We start from the raw sequence: 14,630 nt of genomic DNA on the forward strand, positions 1-14,630 counted from the left end.
GAGCCAGGTTAGGTTAATTTTATATATGCGCTGTTGCTCAATTTAAGAGACATCAAGTCGCGTTTTGTAAGCCAGGTTAGGTTAATTTTATATATGCGCTGTTGCTCAATTTAAGAGACATCAAGTCGCGTTTTGTAAGCCAGGTTAGGTTAATTTTATATATGCGCTGTTGCTCAATTTAAGAGACATCAAGTCGCGTTTTGTAAGCCAGGTTAGGTTAATTTCATATATGCGCTGTTGCTCAATTTAAAAGAGAGTTCTACGTGGATATTGTGATATGCGCTTGCCGTTGAACATATGCTAACAACATAACAATGCCGGATTAATCGACATTGGACTACTTTAATTTCGACGTATAAGTGCACAGAACGCCGGAGCGATGGAGGCAGGTCAGTGTACTATAGGATAAAATATTCCCATCATATGTTCGTAGCTGATTACTGCGAAGAGTTGCAAGCCGACCAACAGTTTACGTATTTGAACTACTTCAAAAAATTGAAAAGGATTACTAATATTTGTCCCGGTGAGAGGAAAGCCGATAAGACGACTTAACCATATGGCGAGCCACGGCCTCTCGTCCGGTTACCAGTCTATGTCGGGTATGGGATTAGTTAGTTATTTGTTTTTCGGCAGCATGGACTTGAGTCCAACAAATATTTGACTCATAATTAACTGAAGGCAATCGAACCCGGGAGAGAGGAAAGTCGATACGACGGTTCGATCATTGGACGGACCACGGTCTATCGTCCGGTTACCAGTTCTAACAACTCGCAATCAGTCATAATGATAAAAGATGTCATGTATGCGACTTTTTTGCCAAGCGGTGACGTTAACCACCCTTGGGCGGCGAGGAGTCCAGCAATCATCTTCCTGCGAACCCGCGCATGGTAATCAGAGCTGCGATGGCAAGCGTATTCTTAACGCTTAGCTTGGACACTGTGCCATACCTTAGAGTCGAATAAACTACGTTGTCGGGAACGCCCAAATAACTCGTTGTCAAGTGTTGATTCTTACTTGTTCACCAAGCAGTCACGTCCAATCCAGGGCCGGTTTCAAGCCGATTTGATCATATTGGGCCCCGCACCTTGACGCGCTAGGGAGTGTGTTTTTCTGCATTATGAAGTACAAAATACTACAGAAAACGTAAAATAAAAAGTGAAATAATCTTTTTTATAATTCTAATAAGTTTTTTTAGTAAATTTGGTAAATTCATAAGTGCAGCGATGCCAATAACTTGCATCTGGCGAAAGAAGCTTTTCAAAGCTGAAACTAATTAAAGCATACTTGGCCGGCGGTTTCACAAGAAAGACTTGAAAGTTCGTCGATACTTTCTATAGGAAGCGAGATTGCTAAAGCTATTGAATTTGAAAATATTTTGTATGATTTTGCTAATAAAAATGCTAGAAAAATCTTTTTCTAAAAGAGTATAATCGAATTGCCCGTTTAGCCTTTCTTGCCGTTAAAAGTAAAACAATAAAAGCATCAGCATTACCTTAAACTTTGTTTTAAAGCAAGTTTTGAATGTATATATTTTTTAGTTTGTATGTTTTTTTTATGAAATATAAACACTCATAAATTTTACTATGAAGAGTAGGGCCCCGCCATCAGATTTCCAATTGGGCCCCACAGTTTCTAGCACCGGCCCTGGTCAATCAAATTTCGTACAACAAAATGCGAATGTAATTTTTAGAAAGTTTATGGTTTGTTTCACTAGTATAGGCCCAAATATATTTTATTTCACGTGTAATGACCCAAAGGCGATAAATCAGACTGCGTAACTGGAAAAGTTTTTTATTCTGATCAGTATTTTCTATGAAATCCTTCTGTAAAAGGATAAGAACACCTCCAACCTTGAAATAAAAATAGCATTAAGATTTGCACAAAGACGAAAATACTATAAAATAACATGCGCTGCTTTAACACGTGAAATTTTAATCAGCCGAATCTTTCGAATTGCGTAGATCTAAATAAAACTTGACACGTGATTTAAGCTCGAGTAGACAAAAAAATACCATTTATAGATAACTCAGACATAACGAATAACGCGTTATTCACCCCTATAGATACAAAATCTATCAATTTACCTATATACGTTATCGTGCCTTCTCGTATCAGCAGGTATTTATGTGTTCCCTGTAGTTTTTGAAACCGTCCGGTCACGATATTACATTCCATGTTTTACTAGATGGCAATGTGGGCTTATGGGATTGGAGAAAAATAATCCCAACCAGCCCATGACGTGGGCTTATGGGTTGGAGAAAAATATCAGCAGGTATTTATGTGTTCCCTGTAGTTTTTGAAACTGTCCGGTCACGATATTACATTCCATGTTTTACTAGATGGCAACGTGGGCTTATGGGATTGGAGAAAAATAATCCCAACCGGCCCATGACGTGGGCTTATGGGTTGGAGAAAAATAATCCCAACCGGCCCATTATACCGGAGGAGCAACTTGCACAAAGTCGGCACAAGTATAGTTTAACACATTTGCTATATATTTCAACTTCGTGGGGTGTTTCATTCTGTACATCCCCAACAAACAACCCTCACCAGTATATCAAGGGATGAGGGACTATCTGAGCTCCCAAACTAGGGGCCGCGACCCTACAGGGTCGCATGCATACATATGATCAGAGAAGCGGCGCGCAAGCGTCACAATGCAGACTTTAATCATTAACGCTGAAGAGAGAGTCACTTTGTCGAATTGGAACCATGCAATCGGTAGCCAGCCATCGTTATTCGTTTAACTTTGCTGATGCTGCGAAAATATTACCTTGACTGGTGCATATGCCTCGTCATCGAACGTGAAATATGGTTTACTCGCGTTTCTTTTTGTTTTCGTTACATTACCAATTTATTGCGCCAGGTAAATAACGTTGCAGATCAAAGATTATTTAACTGTGTAAATTAAATATTTGAAAGGCATATTTCGAACTGTTAGGCATTTTAAACGTCAACGGGGGTACCGGAAAGTTTAAAGTATTCGATAACGGCTTAATAATTTTCCTTGGTCCCTGATTACTAAGCCGTAAAGCAATTATGTCGCTTCAACATATTAAAATATCGGTTTACCCGGAGCGTACCAGGTTCGGCCATAATTTCAGGTCCAAATACTACGGGAGTCACTTGGCTAGTCCCCAAACTCGTAAGAGAACTAAAACATAGAAAATTGGACTAAATTTTGGCCTAACCTGGTACACACACTACGTATCCGATGTCCGCCGTCTTGGTTTACATACTTCGGGACACCGAAATATCGGCGTATCTCGTTTGAACGCGAGAAAAATACTTATTTTGATTACGGTAACGCGGTGATATAATCACAATCAGAGGTGAATGAAATAATCCTGCTTTATTATTCATGTACTTAGTGAGTCGTCTTGAGTTTGCTACAAAGCTTGCTAAAAAACAGTGATAGAACGATTATCCTAGCCTAGGATTAAACTAAGGTGGACAAATCAACCTTGTGCTAAACTGCAATGATCAGTTCAAATTTTGGTGATGATTATCAACAATATATTTTCAAATAAACACCACAGGCCTTGTCAGTAGTTGGAGATTTATATCATATTACTTGCCGTATCTCAATATATCATATATGGGGTTAGGTATTTTGGATCAAAGGCACATGACAACAATAATCAGTATTCGACTACATCAATGAGAAAACATTTTGGTGATAATAATTAACAATATATTGTGAAACACACACTACATGTAGAGTCGGCGTAAAAACTAATGGTTTGCATATAATATGCATTTCAAGTCATAGGAATTTTATGGGCAGATTGGGACATTGGCTCGGCGTAGGGAGCATATGAGCATGGTACATTATTATATAAGGTTGGAAATCTGGTGTTGAAGACGAGCATTTACCCACCATCACCACATCAGGGGTAGACATTGGGTCGACTGAAAAGCATAAAATGTAGCTCCAGTTTCTTTCCATACCAAGTTGGTAGGAGAGAAAAGTCAAACACTATATATAAAATTAAACATCATACATCAAAGAGACAAGTAAAAACCATGTTGAAAAATGCTGGAACGTCAAATAATTAATTATGGGTAAGTGTGATAATGCACAACACTCAGTAAAGTTTTTAAAAAATTAAAATGTACTTTTACTGAATCATAAATATTGTTTTCAAAATCTACGATTATCAGTCAAACTAGATATTATGGGTATTTTGGAAATTCTGGTTTTCAAATTCTGTTCAAGCTTTTTAAATTAAATAAGTTTCCTTAAAGCAGTTAAATTTTTCAAAAATATAATTCTATTTATCAGGCTTTGAAAAAGGTTTAAATGCTTTCACATGAATATACGATGAAATGTAAATTTATCTCTCATATACTTAAGAAAACGAAGTACAAATTACATGCATTTGAAGGTAATTGATTTGCGTATTAGAGATTAATAGGCTTCAAGTATCAAAAGGTAATTATTTACACAGAGACAGGAATATATATAAAATGCTGCAATAGAAATGGAAAAATTAACCAAGCTCTAACTAGGATTTAGTAAAGCACAATGGCTGATATTTTTGAAAAACAAAATGTACACATGTATTACAGCTGATAATGATGACAATTAATTTCTACAGAAATAAGAATTCAAATAAAACAATATTTCTAAGACTACCAAACTAAAATACCCATCATGCATAGCAAATTAGAGACAATTAGGAAGAAATAACTAATTATTAAAAAATAAGTTGAAGTATATTTCTGATAAAAAAGGTATATTGTATATCGAATAGATTAGAAGCTGTGATTGCATAAGTAGTTAGTTCAGTATTATATATAAACATCTTTTTATGTATGAAATTAATATTATAATTTTATCATCAATTCTATGAGACTACTTATTATTCTTCCTTCTGAACAGTAACATAACTATTTCGTGTGCAGCAAAACTACTTAATCACTTATAATTTTATTACATTGAAGCCTACTGATATCTATAGTTACTAACAGAGTTGATAATCAACCTGTATCACAAAGCTGACTGGTCCATATATTATGTAGCAATGACTTGCAACATTAAGATTCTAATGAATGGAATAAAACAATATAAAATATTTATAAAAGTGTAGTTTAAGAGAAAATTGCATATTTGATTTTCATGATTAGCACCAATGAAATAAAGGAAGAATTAAAAGAAAATATAATTATCTGTAGCCAACAGAAGTAAATATGGATTTTAAATTACCATATATAAAAAACAATGCAGATTGCTGAATTATGACAATATTTTCAAGTGATAAGAATACTGATTGTGAATCTCTTTTCATGCAAAATAAAGCAATATATACCGGTACATCTCAAATTAATATAATAACACCAATCATGGCTAGCAAGGTCGAATTTTAATGAAAATATAAACTCAATATATTGAAAAACTATCAATGGGACATTTGAATTGCATATTTGAAAAATCATAATTATACAGGCACTACTCAAATAAAAGTTGAAAGCATATAGTAGTAAAAAGGCATTGGAAAAGCTAATGGAGGCCAATATGGTGGTATCCTTTGGTTAATTACAGCTTCTGCCACCAATCAAGTTCATGATACATCTGAATATAGATCAGATTTCCGTAACCAGGCTAATAGCGGAGTGCTCAACTAGCCTTCTCTGCCAGGATAAATACAAAACTTGTATTTTGCAATTAAATAAGCAGACTATGCCATGCATCATACTGATTCAGGTTTCTCTCTAATATAGAAGATATTCGCCGATTGGCCGCCTAGTTAGAGTAAAACTTGTGCGAAGTATTCAAAAACTTGGCTCAAAGCATCTTTTTTTCAATAATTCAAGCACCGGCCCTTATTTATTTTTATATTCTGTTCACACGGGCGGCTATTCAAACGGGCGGTAAAACGAGCATATACGGTATATACACATATGCATAATTATCATGGAGTTAATCAACAATAAAAGGATGAAACAGATAAAAAACGATGAAAAATTGAGAAAATATGAATTGTTGGTTTTGAAAATTCTGACTAATTAACGTTGATTAACAGTATAGAGTTTGATTTAAAAACAAAAAGTTGAGTCAAATTAGACTGATATTGCAGTTCATCAAACATTATAATATTCAGTAAGTTGCATAATGGAATGATTGATAATGACAATATAAAATCAATGGAAGGGTTCTAATATTATATTGTCCATGTAGAGTCCAACAGCCATTGTTGATTTTGTATTGTTAGTATTCAATTCCTACACAAATTTTACAAGATAGCTACAGGTAGTTCCGGTAGGTTTAGATGGATTTTCCACCCCGTTCAGGCAATTTAGGGTCTGTTCCGGTAATGACAGGAACTTATTTTTTACCATTGTACCCCCAAAGTTTGCTGTTTTATTTTGAAAATGGCCTTGAGATATATAAAATGTCCTTTAAAGATATCTAAGTCAATCCGAACTTTATAATATTTATAAGTGGCTTGATGAAATGCTTGATAATGACACTACAAAATCAATGGATGAGTTTTAATATAGTATTGTCCGGATAGTGTTGAGCGTCCATTGTTGATCATCTATTGTTATTATTTAATTCCTGCTGCCTTTAATTTCGTCTTCAATGCTTTATACAGTTTATCAAGGTGGTCATCATCAGGATATCCATGGCTGAAAAAGATTAGATTGCATGAGAGATAATGGTAGTTGCATATGAGTCTGATTTCAATTAACTGTAAAAAATAAGATGTTCGATAAAAGAACACTGAAAGTCACAAATATTTGACTCCTTAGTACTTAGAAACACTCAACTTAGCGATGCCTGTGTGGGTGAGATTTGAATGTAAGGTTTCTATTTGTAAAAAGAATGTCAACTCTACTCGTAGGTAGAGATGAATGCCCAAATATTTGAATTTTTTAGAATTTTCAATTGCACAAATAACGTACTGAAATACGAAACACTGATATCAAAATCACTAACTAAAGCCCAACACCCCTTCCAGTGTGCAAAGGAAGATTTCACCAAACTATGATAATTCTGGAGTTTCAAAACCCAGTGAAGTCTGATTGGACAGAGCACTGATCGATGCGAAAGTGTAAAACCACCAAATAGAAAATAAATTGATTTGAGGGCAATGGCCTAGTGCAGCGGTTCCCAAAAGGTGAGTCGCGTAGTGTCGGGGTGCCGCGAAAATTATTAGAATAACTAATATAAAATATGATTTGATATTTTACAATTTACATATTGTCTTTATTATAAAAGTTTTATTGTTTCCTATTTAAATGCTGTGTATATGAATCAATTAATTCCATTTAGCTTGCTATGTCGTTATGTAACAATAGATATAGACACCAATTGCTGCAATTTCGTAAGATGCAATTTATTTTATCTGCTGAACTGAGTTAAGCGAACATGCAGAGATGAAGTAGAAAAGCTGGCCTTCTGCCTTCATTCCGTAGGCCTACGAGTTTACCAGCGTTAAAGGACATAAAGTACACCCTAACGATCACGATATTCACCATACTTTTCCGTGCAAGAGCGCCGCGAGCATTTTCCCTTGATAATTTGGCGCCGCTCGAACAAAAGGTTTGGGAACCGCTGGCCTAGTGGTTAAAGTGTTGGACTTAACTTGGCTGGCATCGCAATTCGCACATCTCAAGTTCAAATCCCACGAACCCCACCTCACCCAAGGTGTAAAAAATGAGTAGGCAATGCTGAACCGGAAAGATACTATTTCTTCCCTATAATAGTAGCCCTTTACATATTGCTAGATATCAGTGGAAGTTTGAACAAAGTCTTGTTTACAGCAAAATGTATGAATAAGCATCGTACATATGAAAACCTTAGTGAAACCATAATTTATATCAAGTTGGATGCACAATGAAACGCTGACAACAGAAAAGCAAAACTTTTAGTTATTACTGGAATACAGATCAATAATTACAAAATCGGGCAACCCTGATTCCAAGGTACAGTCATGTTTTAGAAAATCTAGGCCGGATACCATTGGGGAATTCTGATTGTCACTAGGAAATTGCCCTCAGTCACATACACCCTAACATTTTGCAACAGCATGACAAATCATGGTCAATATTTATAAGGAATAGAGAGAACGCTTCCTGGTCATCCCTCACCCATCAACTGGAATTTGATGGACGCGATGGTTTCTTTTGGACTTTCTTCACTTAATAAACTTCCAGTGAACTTCACTTCCAGAAAGTCCAGTTGGTGAAATGGACGCGATGGTTTCTTATATATAGCCTTGTTCATAGCGAAAGGTGTATAAAAGATGTGTATTAACGAATTTAAATGTTGCTTGAAATCAAGAGAGGAAAAGTGAGAATGTTGTACTGACGAGGCATGATATAAGTGGTTGCAAATGTCACAAACTGGATGGATGGTTATGGGATCAAAACTGCGACCCAAACATGCCTTTCTTTGATTTATAAATAAGAGTTTGCAAAATAGTGTTTAATACAAAAACATGACTTTTTATGTGCAAGTTCATTTTTCTAACTTTGCATGGAAGGTCAGTTTGGAAAAAAAATATTGATTTGGTTTAATTTAAGGTACTCCCGTAGTATGTGAACCAAGATGGCGGACATCGGAACACAGTATATGTATCAAGTTGGGGTTAGGCCATAATTTCAGGTACAAATACTACAGGAGTCACTTGGCTGGTCCCCGAATCGTAATCGAACTAAAACAAGGAAAATTGGAATAAAATTATGGCCTAACCCTAACCTGGTACACATACTATGTTCAGGTGTCCGCCATCTTGTTGCACATACTACGGAGCAGCGCCAATTCATATTTTTGCAATTCACATTTTAAATCTCAAATTTGGTTGGAACTAAATTTTTAATACATCTGTCATTGATATAACTTAGTTGAGGCCCCAGTCAATCCTCATCACAATTGTGCAAATTTTAAAATATTTAATCAGAAAACTTACTTATCTGGACCTCCACGTTTGTTAGTCTTATGAGGAAATTCATCATTCCATATTATCTCTCCTCGGCTGCTTCGAATTATCTGAATCTTGAAGAACAATCCTGCATTGAATGCTTTCTGGAGCAAGGGTATGATCCCGAAGTAGGGCAAATATTCAGTGAATTCCTTTGCCTCATATGAAACACCCTGCAAAAATAAACATAATGAGTTATTAAACTTTTATCTCTGATAATTTATCAAAACTGATATAAACACCAGGTGCTCCAGAAGTATGCGCACCAAGATGTCGCACAACCTGCATCCTAACCGATACACACATACTATGTTCAGGTTGTGCGCCATCTTGGTGCGCATACTCCTGAAGGTCCAAAAGCTTTAAACTAAAATTTCTGCAACTCAGAATCAATTCCTCAGAAGCAGACAGTTGCAAAAGCATTTTTTTGGTGATTTTAGTTGGGATGTTTTCAAATACTCGCTCTGAACAAGGCACAAAACAAGCATGCACTGATACGTTAATTGAACGATTGAAATCTTTCTCACTAAACATTGACTATCAAAACATTTGATTTCTAGGTCAGGAGGAGGGCACACATTTGAACCAAAGATGTTTTACATGTGCAAACAAGTAAAATATCCTCAGAAAACATATAATCAGTGGCACCTTGTTCAGAGTTGCCTTCACATAACATTTATTAAAAAGAGTTTTAATTTTTCAAAAAAGAAATGAAACATAATATATCTATGATTGGAAGCAGAGTTAGAATATGATGACACTAACATTTTACTGATACACAAAAAATCCACTGATATGTAAGAGGTTATATATAAAAAAAAACAAAGGACCAACATTTTTCCAAGCAGAGCATTGCTTGCCAATTTATATACATCGTTGGTGAGATCGTCGATCTGGGATTTGAAGATTAATGTGAAGAGAAGTAGCCAAACTATATTGGCATCACAGGTTAAAAATCTTGGATTCAAGCACATTACCCAGTGTATAATGAAATAGGTAGGAGTGTAAGATAAATTAGGTGGCAATGCAACTAGACAGATTTCAGTACTACAATAAATTGTAGTGCCTTGTGTATTAGTGACTGCTCATACATAGCCTTGTTTGGAACAAAAGACATAACAAACGCTTCATAGAAAAAATTCATATGGTAAGTTTGTCATTTTAGGCGTTTGGAATCTTATAGTCGGACAAAACTATCAGACTTAAGATAGATTATGATGATTATTGCCAAAATGAAATACCTAATTTACTATTTCATATAAATTCTTTAATAATATTTTTTTCCAATATTAAATATATTTTAAATTGGGCCATGTCCAACAAGAGTCTGTGAAAATCACTGTACAATTACATATGTGGAAATTTAATTCAGTAATGCAGAATAACTGATATAAACACAGCTTGGATTGATTTTTGCAATTTGCAATGTTAGATTTTAAAGAAAGTCGTACGATTTTCTTCAATAATCAAATGCTTTAAAAGACAAATTTTGAAATGAAAACCTCAAATCGAGAATTTGCTCTATGTAATATAAATAATTGTGAATATATTCATTTATTTTGGACATCAGCACTGGTAGTTACTGGTAGAGGTAAATTCTGCAAGGGGTCATTAAACCAACATAAAAAAATGCTTTCTGGAAACATCGGAAAAATTTCTAGAACATCTAAGCACTGAGGTGTTGTGATGGCCTTGTGGTTATAGCATTGGACTTAGCTATGTTGGATCATAATTTGAAAGTCTCAAGTTCCATGCCCATTGCCTTATCCAGGATGTAATAACTAAGTAGGCAATTCCGAAACGAAAAAATAACATTCCATCAAAAAATGATAGCTTATTATGCATTAGCGGTTGCTTGTGCAGAGGCCTGTTTAATAAAGTGAACAATATAATAACAAAAGTGTAATCAGAATTTAATTGCTATTTGGGGGTCAAAAAAAAAGGAATTTTGGAAGATTTAATGTTAAACATAGAATCAATGTAAATTAATACACCAAAAATCTGAGTTCCAGTAAATAAATAATAACATAATTTAATATTCAACCAACTGAATTCATTACATGACTCACATTCAGACTTCCAGCAGGGAATGAGTGGGTGATGACACAAGTCGACAACCCTACATATCCTGGCAGTGATTCAGGCAATACTTCCACTGACATTTCTCCACCAGGTGGTTGTTGATTGATGATTCTTAGACCAGATGAAGTAGCTTGACTTGAAGGATGAGATTCTGAAAATTGAAACATTTTTTGATTGGAGGGGATTAGTAAGAAATATTCCAATACTGGGTTATTATTATACATAAAATAAATTGATAGGGCATATTGTAATATTTTATAAAAAAAATAAACAAGGGCATATTGTAATTTGTAATTTTATATAATAAATAAACGAACAACTCTTTTGTGATTTTTAAATCCACGAAATTGCTAAGCCCCCATGCCAATACTAGGCTCAAATTGGATATTATGTTTTGACTTATGCTTTTGGATTTAGGCAGTATTAAATTTTTTTATACAACGCTTAATACGCCTTCGTTCTGAACAAAGTCCTGTACAAGCAGTCACTGATATGTAAGTAACTGATAAGCCACTGATGTGTGAAAAGCTACTATTATTGGGAAGGAACAACGTTGCCTACCCAACCCATTACACCTTGGGTGTGGTGGGTGAGGTGTGGGATTTGAACCCGGAAAGGCGTAATCTGAAATGGCAACAGTTAAGCCTATTGCTTCAACTGTTACGTCATCACCCTGTGATCCAAATATAGTATTTACTGGGTATTGGTTCATTCAGTTTTAACCTCGTTACTTAAAAAACAGAAATGAATGAATGGAGTTGAAGATGACCAATTTTCCTAATTATGCTAAATATTATACCAGTATTTATTTTATCTATGGATTAAAAATTATCACAATATTGTTCAGAATTATGTAAAACAATAAGCTAGACATGAACAATCCATAGTGAAATCAGACTCAGTGCTTACTTCAGTAATCTCAGTTACGAAACACAAATGCAAAAGATTGTACCTGAAGCGTCACTCCTGTATCCACCCACTGCTCCCATCTGTGGTTCTTGGACATTCCTAGAGCTGTGACTACTTGATGCAGTGTTGCCCAGGGAAGTTACTGAATTTGCTCTAATACTTGTAGATGTTGGTTGCTGGACTGACTGATTAGAAGATTCTGAACTCTTTCTTGCCCGAGATAATATTTCATCAAAAAGTCTATCGTAGCATTTACGAGAGTCATTGACTAAAGTTTCCGAGCGGATGGTTTCTTCCACAAATTTTAAGGGAAATTTTTTCAGGTCAAGAAGGCTGAACAGTTCATGAAAAATCTTTTTCCTTTTTTGAATATCATGCTTTATCCATCTAAGAGCTCCATGCCATTTAACAGTCTCAGAAGAATATTTTGTGTTTGGGGAGTTGTAAATCCTTATGATGTCATCCTTGCTGATATCACAGAACTCTTTTTTCTCAATGATTTGTTCGAAATTTGATTCCAGGAATTGATTCATCACATTTTTCACAGCATTTGGGTTGGTAACTTGATGAGTTTCAGCCATATTCTTCAGGATAAAGCAGTTGTCAATCTCAAGATTTGTCTCAAGATTCTTGACATCAGAGAATATTGCAGTGATAACTGAATTCTTTGCAATGTCATTACTTTTCACCAGTGGTTCTTCCAACACAGTATCCAGAAGAAATTTGAAAGGATAAGTCTGGATATTGATGACTGTAACAAGGTCAGCAAAACATCTCTCTGCATCATCTTCATCTTTTGCTCTTGCCCATGTCATCATAGCTTGCCATGATGTTTGATAACCCACATTTGAAACTTTTATGTAACGCAGGAGATCTGGCTTGATAATGAACGGGAACATCTCAGAGGAAATTACTGATTTGAAATTAGTGATCAGCACCTGTTCTGCTTGTTCTTTTATATCATGACGATCGTACGCTTGAGCCAAATTGATGACGGAAAGACAATTGGTCTGAGAGAGATTGGTTTTCAAGTAATGAAAGCAAAAGTTTGTCAAGCCAACCATTTGTAACAGGTTGGATGCTTGCAGGATTTGTTGAACGTATTCCATTTTCAAATTTCCTACTCCTTTATACATGAATTCTATACATTGGGAAATCCCATTCTGATCGACATCCTTCATATTGATAAAACCATCACGAGATTCCTTCATTTTGCTCGTAAACATCGCTTTAAAGTATCCTGATGAGGCCGCCAAGACACAGCGATGAGCACGGAAGGATTTGTCACCAACTTTGACATCAAAATCACAGAGAATGTTTTGTTCTCTCAAGCTATCGAGTGAAGTCATAAGCAAACCGGCTTGGGTTGAATTTGTTTGTTTAATGTAATCTTCATTCATGATCAGTCAGCTCAACTTTACTCGGATCAGTAACTAAGTATAACAATCCTAATGCCTGCATAAAGGTAATACATTTCGTTAACCACTGTGGTTAATCTTCCAAATCTAAACTACATTTTATTATTGAACATGATAGATTAATTGCTCATGTCAGCATATTACTATAAAGTTGGTGGTCTGAATTCCTAGAGAAATCTCGCCATAACAAACATGTGACCTCCGAGTTGTTATTATTATTTTCAACAATGGCTATGAACCCAGAATGTTCAATTGCTTAGAAACCGCCTATGGTTACGTACAACTCTCCCATCAGGACTTTTTACGCAATATAATATGATAGATTAGAATAGTCTTCCCAAGCTATATTATGTATCATAAAAGCGGAAATGGGGCCCACCTCCTGACCTCAGAGTCCTCTGAGCAATATAAATCTGTAATTACATTGATTATTGCGACTGAAGAAAATGCCATTCCATTTTCTCCAGTCACAACAATTATATTGTTTTAAAGTCTCTGGAATGGCATTTCCTCAAAATCTTTATAACTAGAAAACACAGATCTTTTTGGGTCTCGTGTAGTTTCGTACCTAACGTACTTCTATTAGGCGTAGCATAACAATTTTTTGACATGCCAATCCTAACCCTCACCTGACTATGCCATCCAAAAATTACGTCACTACGACGTCACAATCACGTCATAGAGCTTACCAAATACTCGTACGATCGCCCGAAATAGCATCGGCGTCGACGATAAAGAACTGACTGACGTCAGCGACCTTTCTCCTATCGGGATCCTTGCAACGAGAAAATGAGAGAAATGGCTGTTCGATTTCGGGTTCTCGTCTGTGCGTCTTGGATGACAGTTCGCATAGTTTGAAGGGCTCTATTACGTCACTGTGACGTCGTAGTGACGTAATTTTTGGATGGTGTGGTCAGGTGGGGGTTAGGATTGATATGTAAAAAAATTGTCATGTTACGCCCACTAGAAGTATGTTAGGTAAGAAACTACATGAGACCCGATCTTTTTTGCAATAAGTAAGGATTGCTATCTATAAGCCACTTGTCTTAACACAAAATATTGGATTCAACTGGTTCATCGAAGGTCAACAAAATTTGGCTATACTACTATTTGTCACATTATAAGTATAATTTTATTTCGACTCCATTCAACGTACGTTACCCTATTATCGCCACTCGCCAATTTTCACCGCACGCCTTCAGAATCGCCCTGCTGTAGTCGCACTTTCAGATAGCGCTAAATATGAGTTGTTTTCGGGTTGCGACGTCATAAGTGATAAATATTAAACACA

The 14,630-nt window shown here is 35.6% G+C and overlaps 1 protein-coding gene across 1 annotated transcript; it reads right to left on the reverse strand.

Moving 5' to 3' along the window:
• Positions 1-3,342: 3,342 nt before the first annotated feature.
• LOC144424283 (uncharacterized) lies at positions 3,343-13,377 on the reverse strand. Its single transcript, XM_078113430.1, has 4 exons — positions 11,965-13,377; positions 11,000-11,163; positions 8,919-9,103; positions 3,343-6,633 (listed from the first exon to the last, which is right to left on the reverse strand). The coding sequence occupies exons 1-4, from the start codon at positions 13,319-13,321 to the stop codon at positions 6,552-6,554; spliced, it is 1,788 nt and encodes a 595-aa protein (XP_077969556.1). The 5' UTR covers positions 13,322-13,377; the 3' UTR covers positions 3,343-6,551.
• Between the last annotated feature and the right edge of the window lie 1,253 nt (positions 13,378-14,630).

The sequence above is a fragment of the Styela clava genome, chromosome 6 (assembly GCF_964204865.1).
Source record: "Styela clava chromosome 6, kaStyClav1.hap1.2, whole genome shotgun sequence".
Lineage (NCBI taxonomy): Eukaryota > Metazoa > Chordata > Ascidiacea > Stolidobranchia > Styelidae > Styela > Styela clava.

Bases quoted from the DNA above. Each gene is read 5' to 3' on its own strand.
- LOC144424283 (XM_078113430.1), bottom strand. From the start codon at position 13,321: ATGAATGAAGATTACATTAAACAAACAAATTCAACCCAAGCCGGTTTG. The intron at 11,164-11,964 runs GTACAATCTTTT...TTCAATTTTCAG, and splicing joins ATACAGGAGTGACGCTTCAG to AATCTCATCCTTCAAGTCAA. The intron at 9,104-10,999 runs GTGAGTCATGTA...TTATTTTTGCAG, and splicing joins TCCCTGCTGGAAGTCTGAAT to GGTGTTTCATATGAGGCAAA.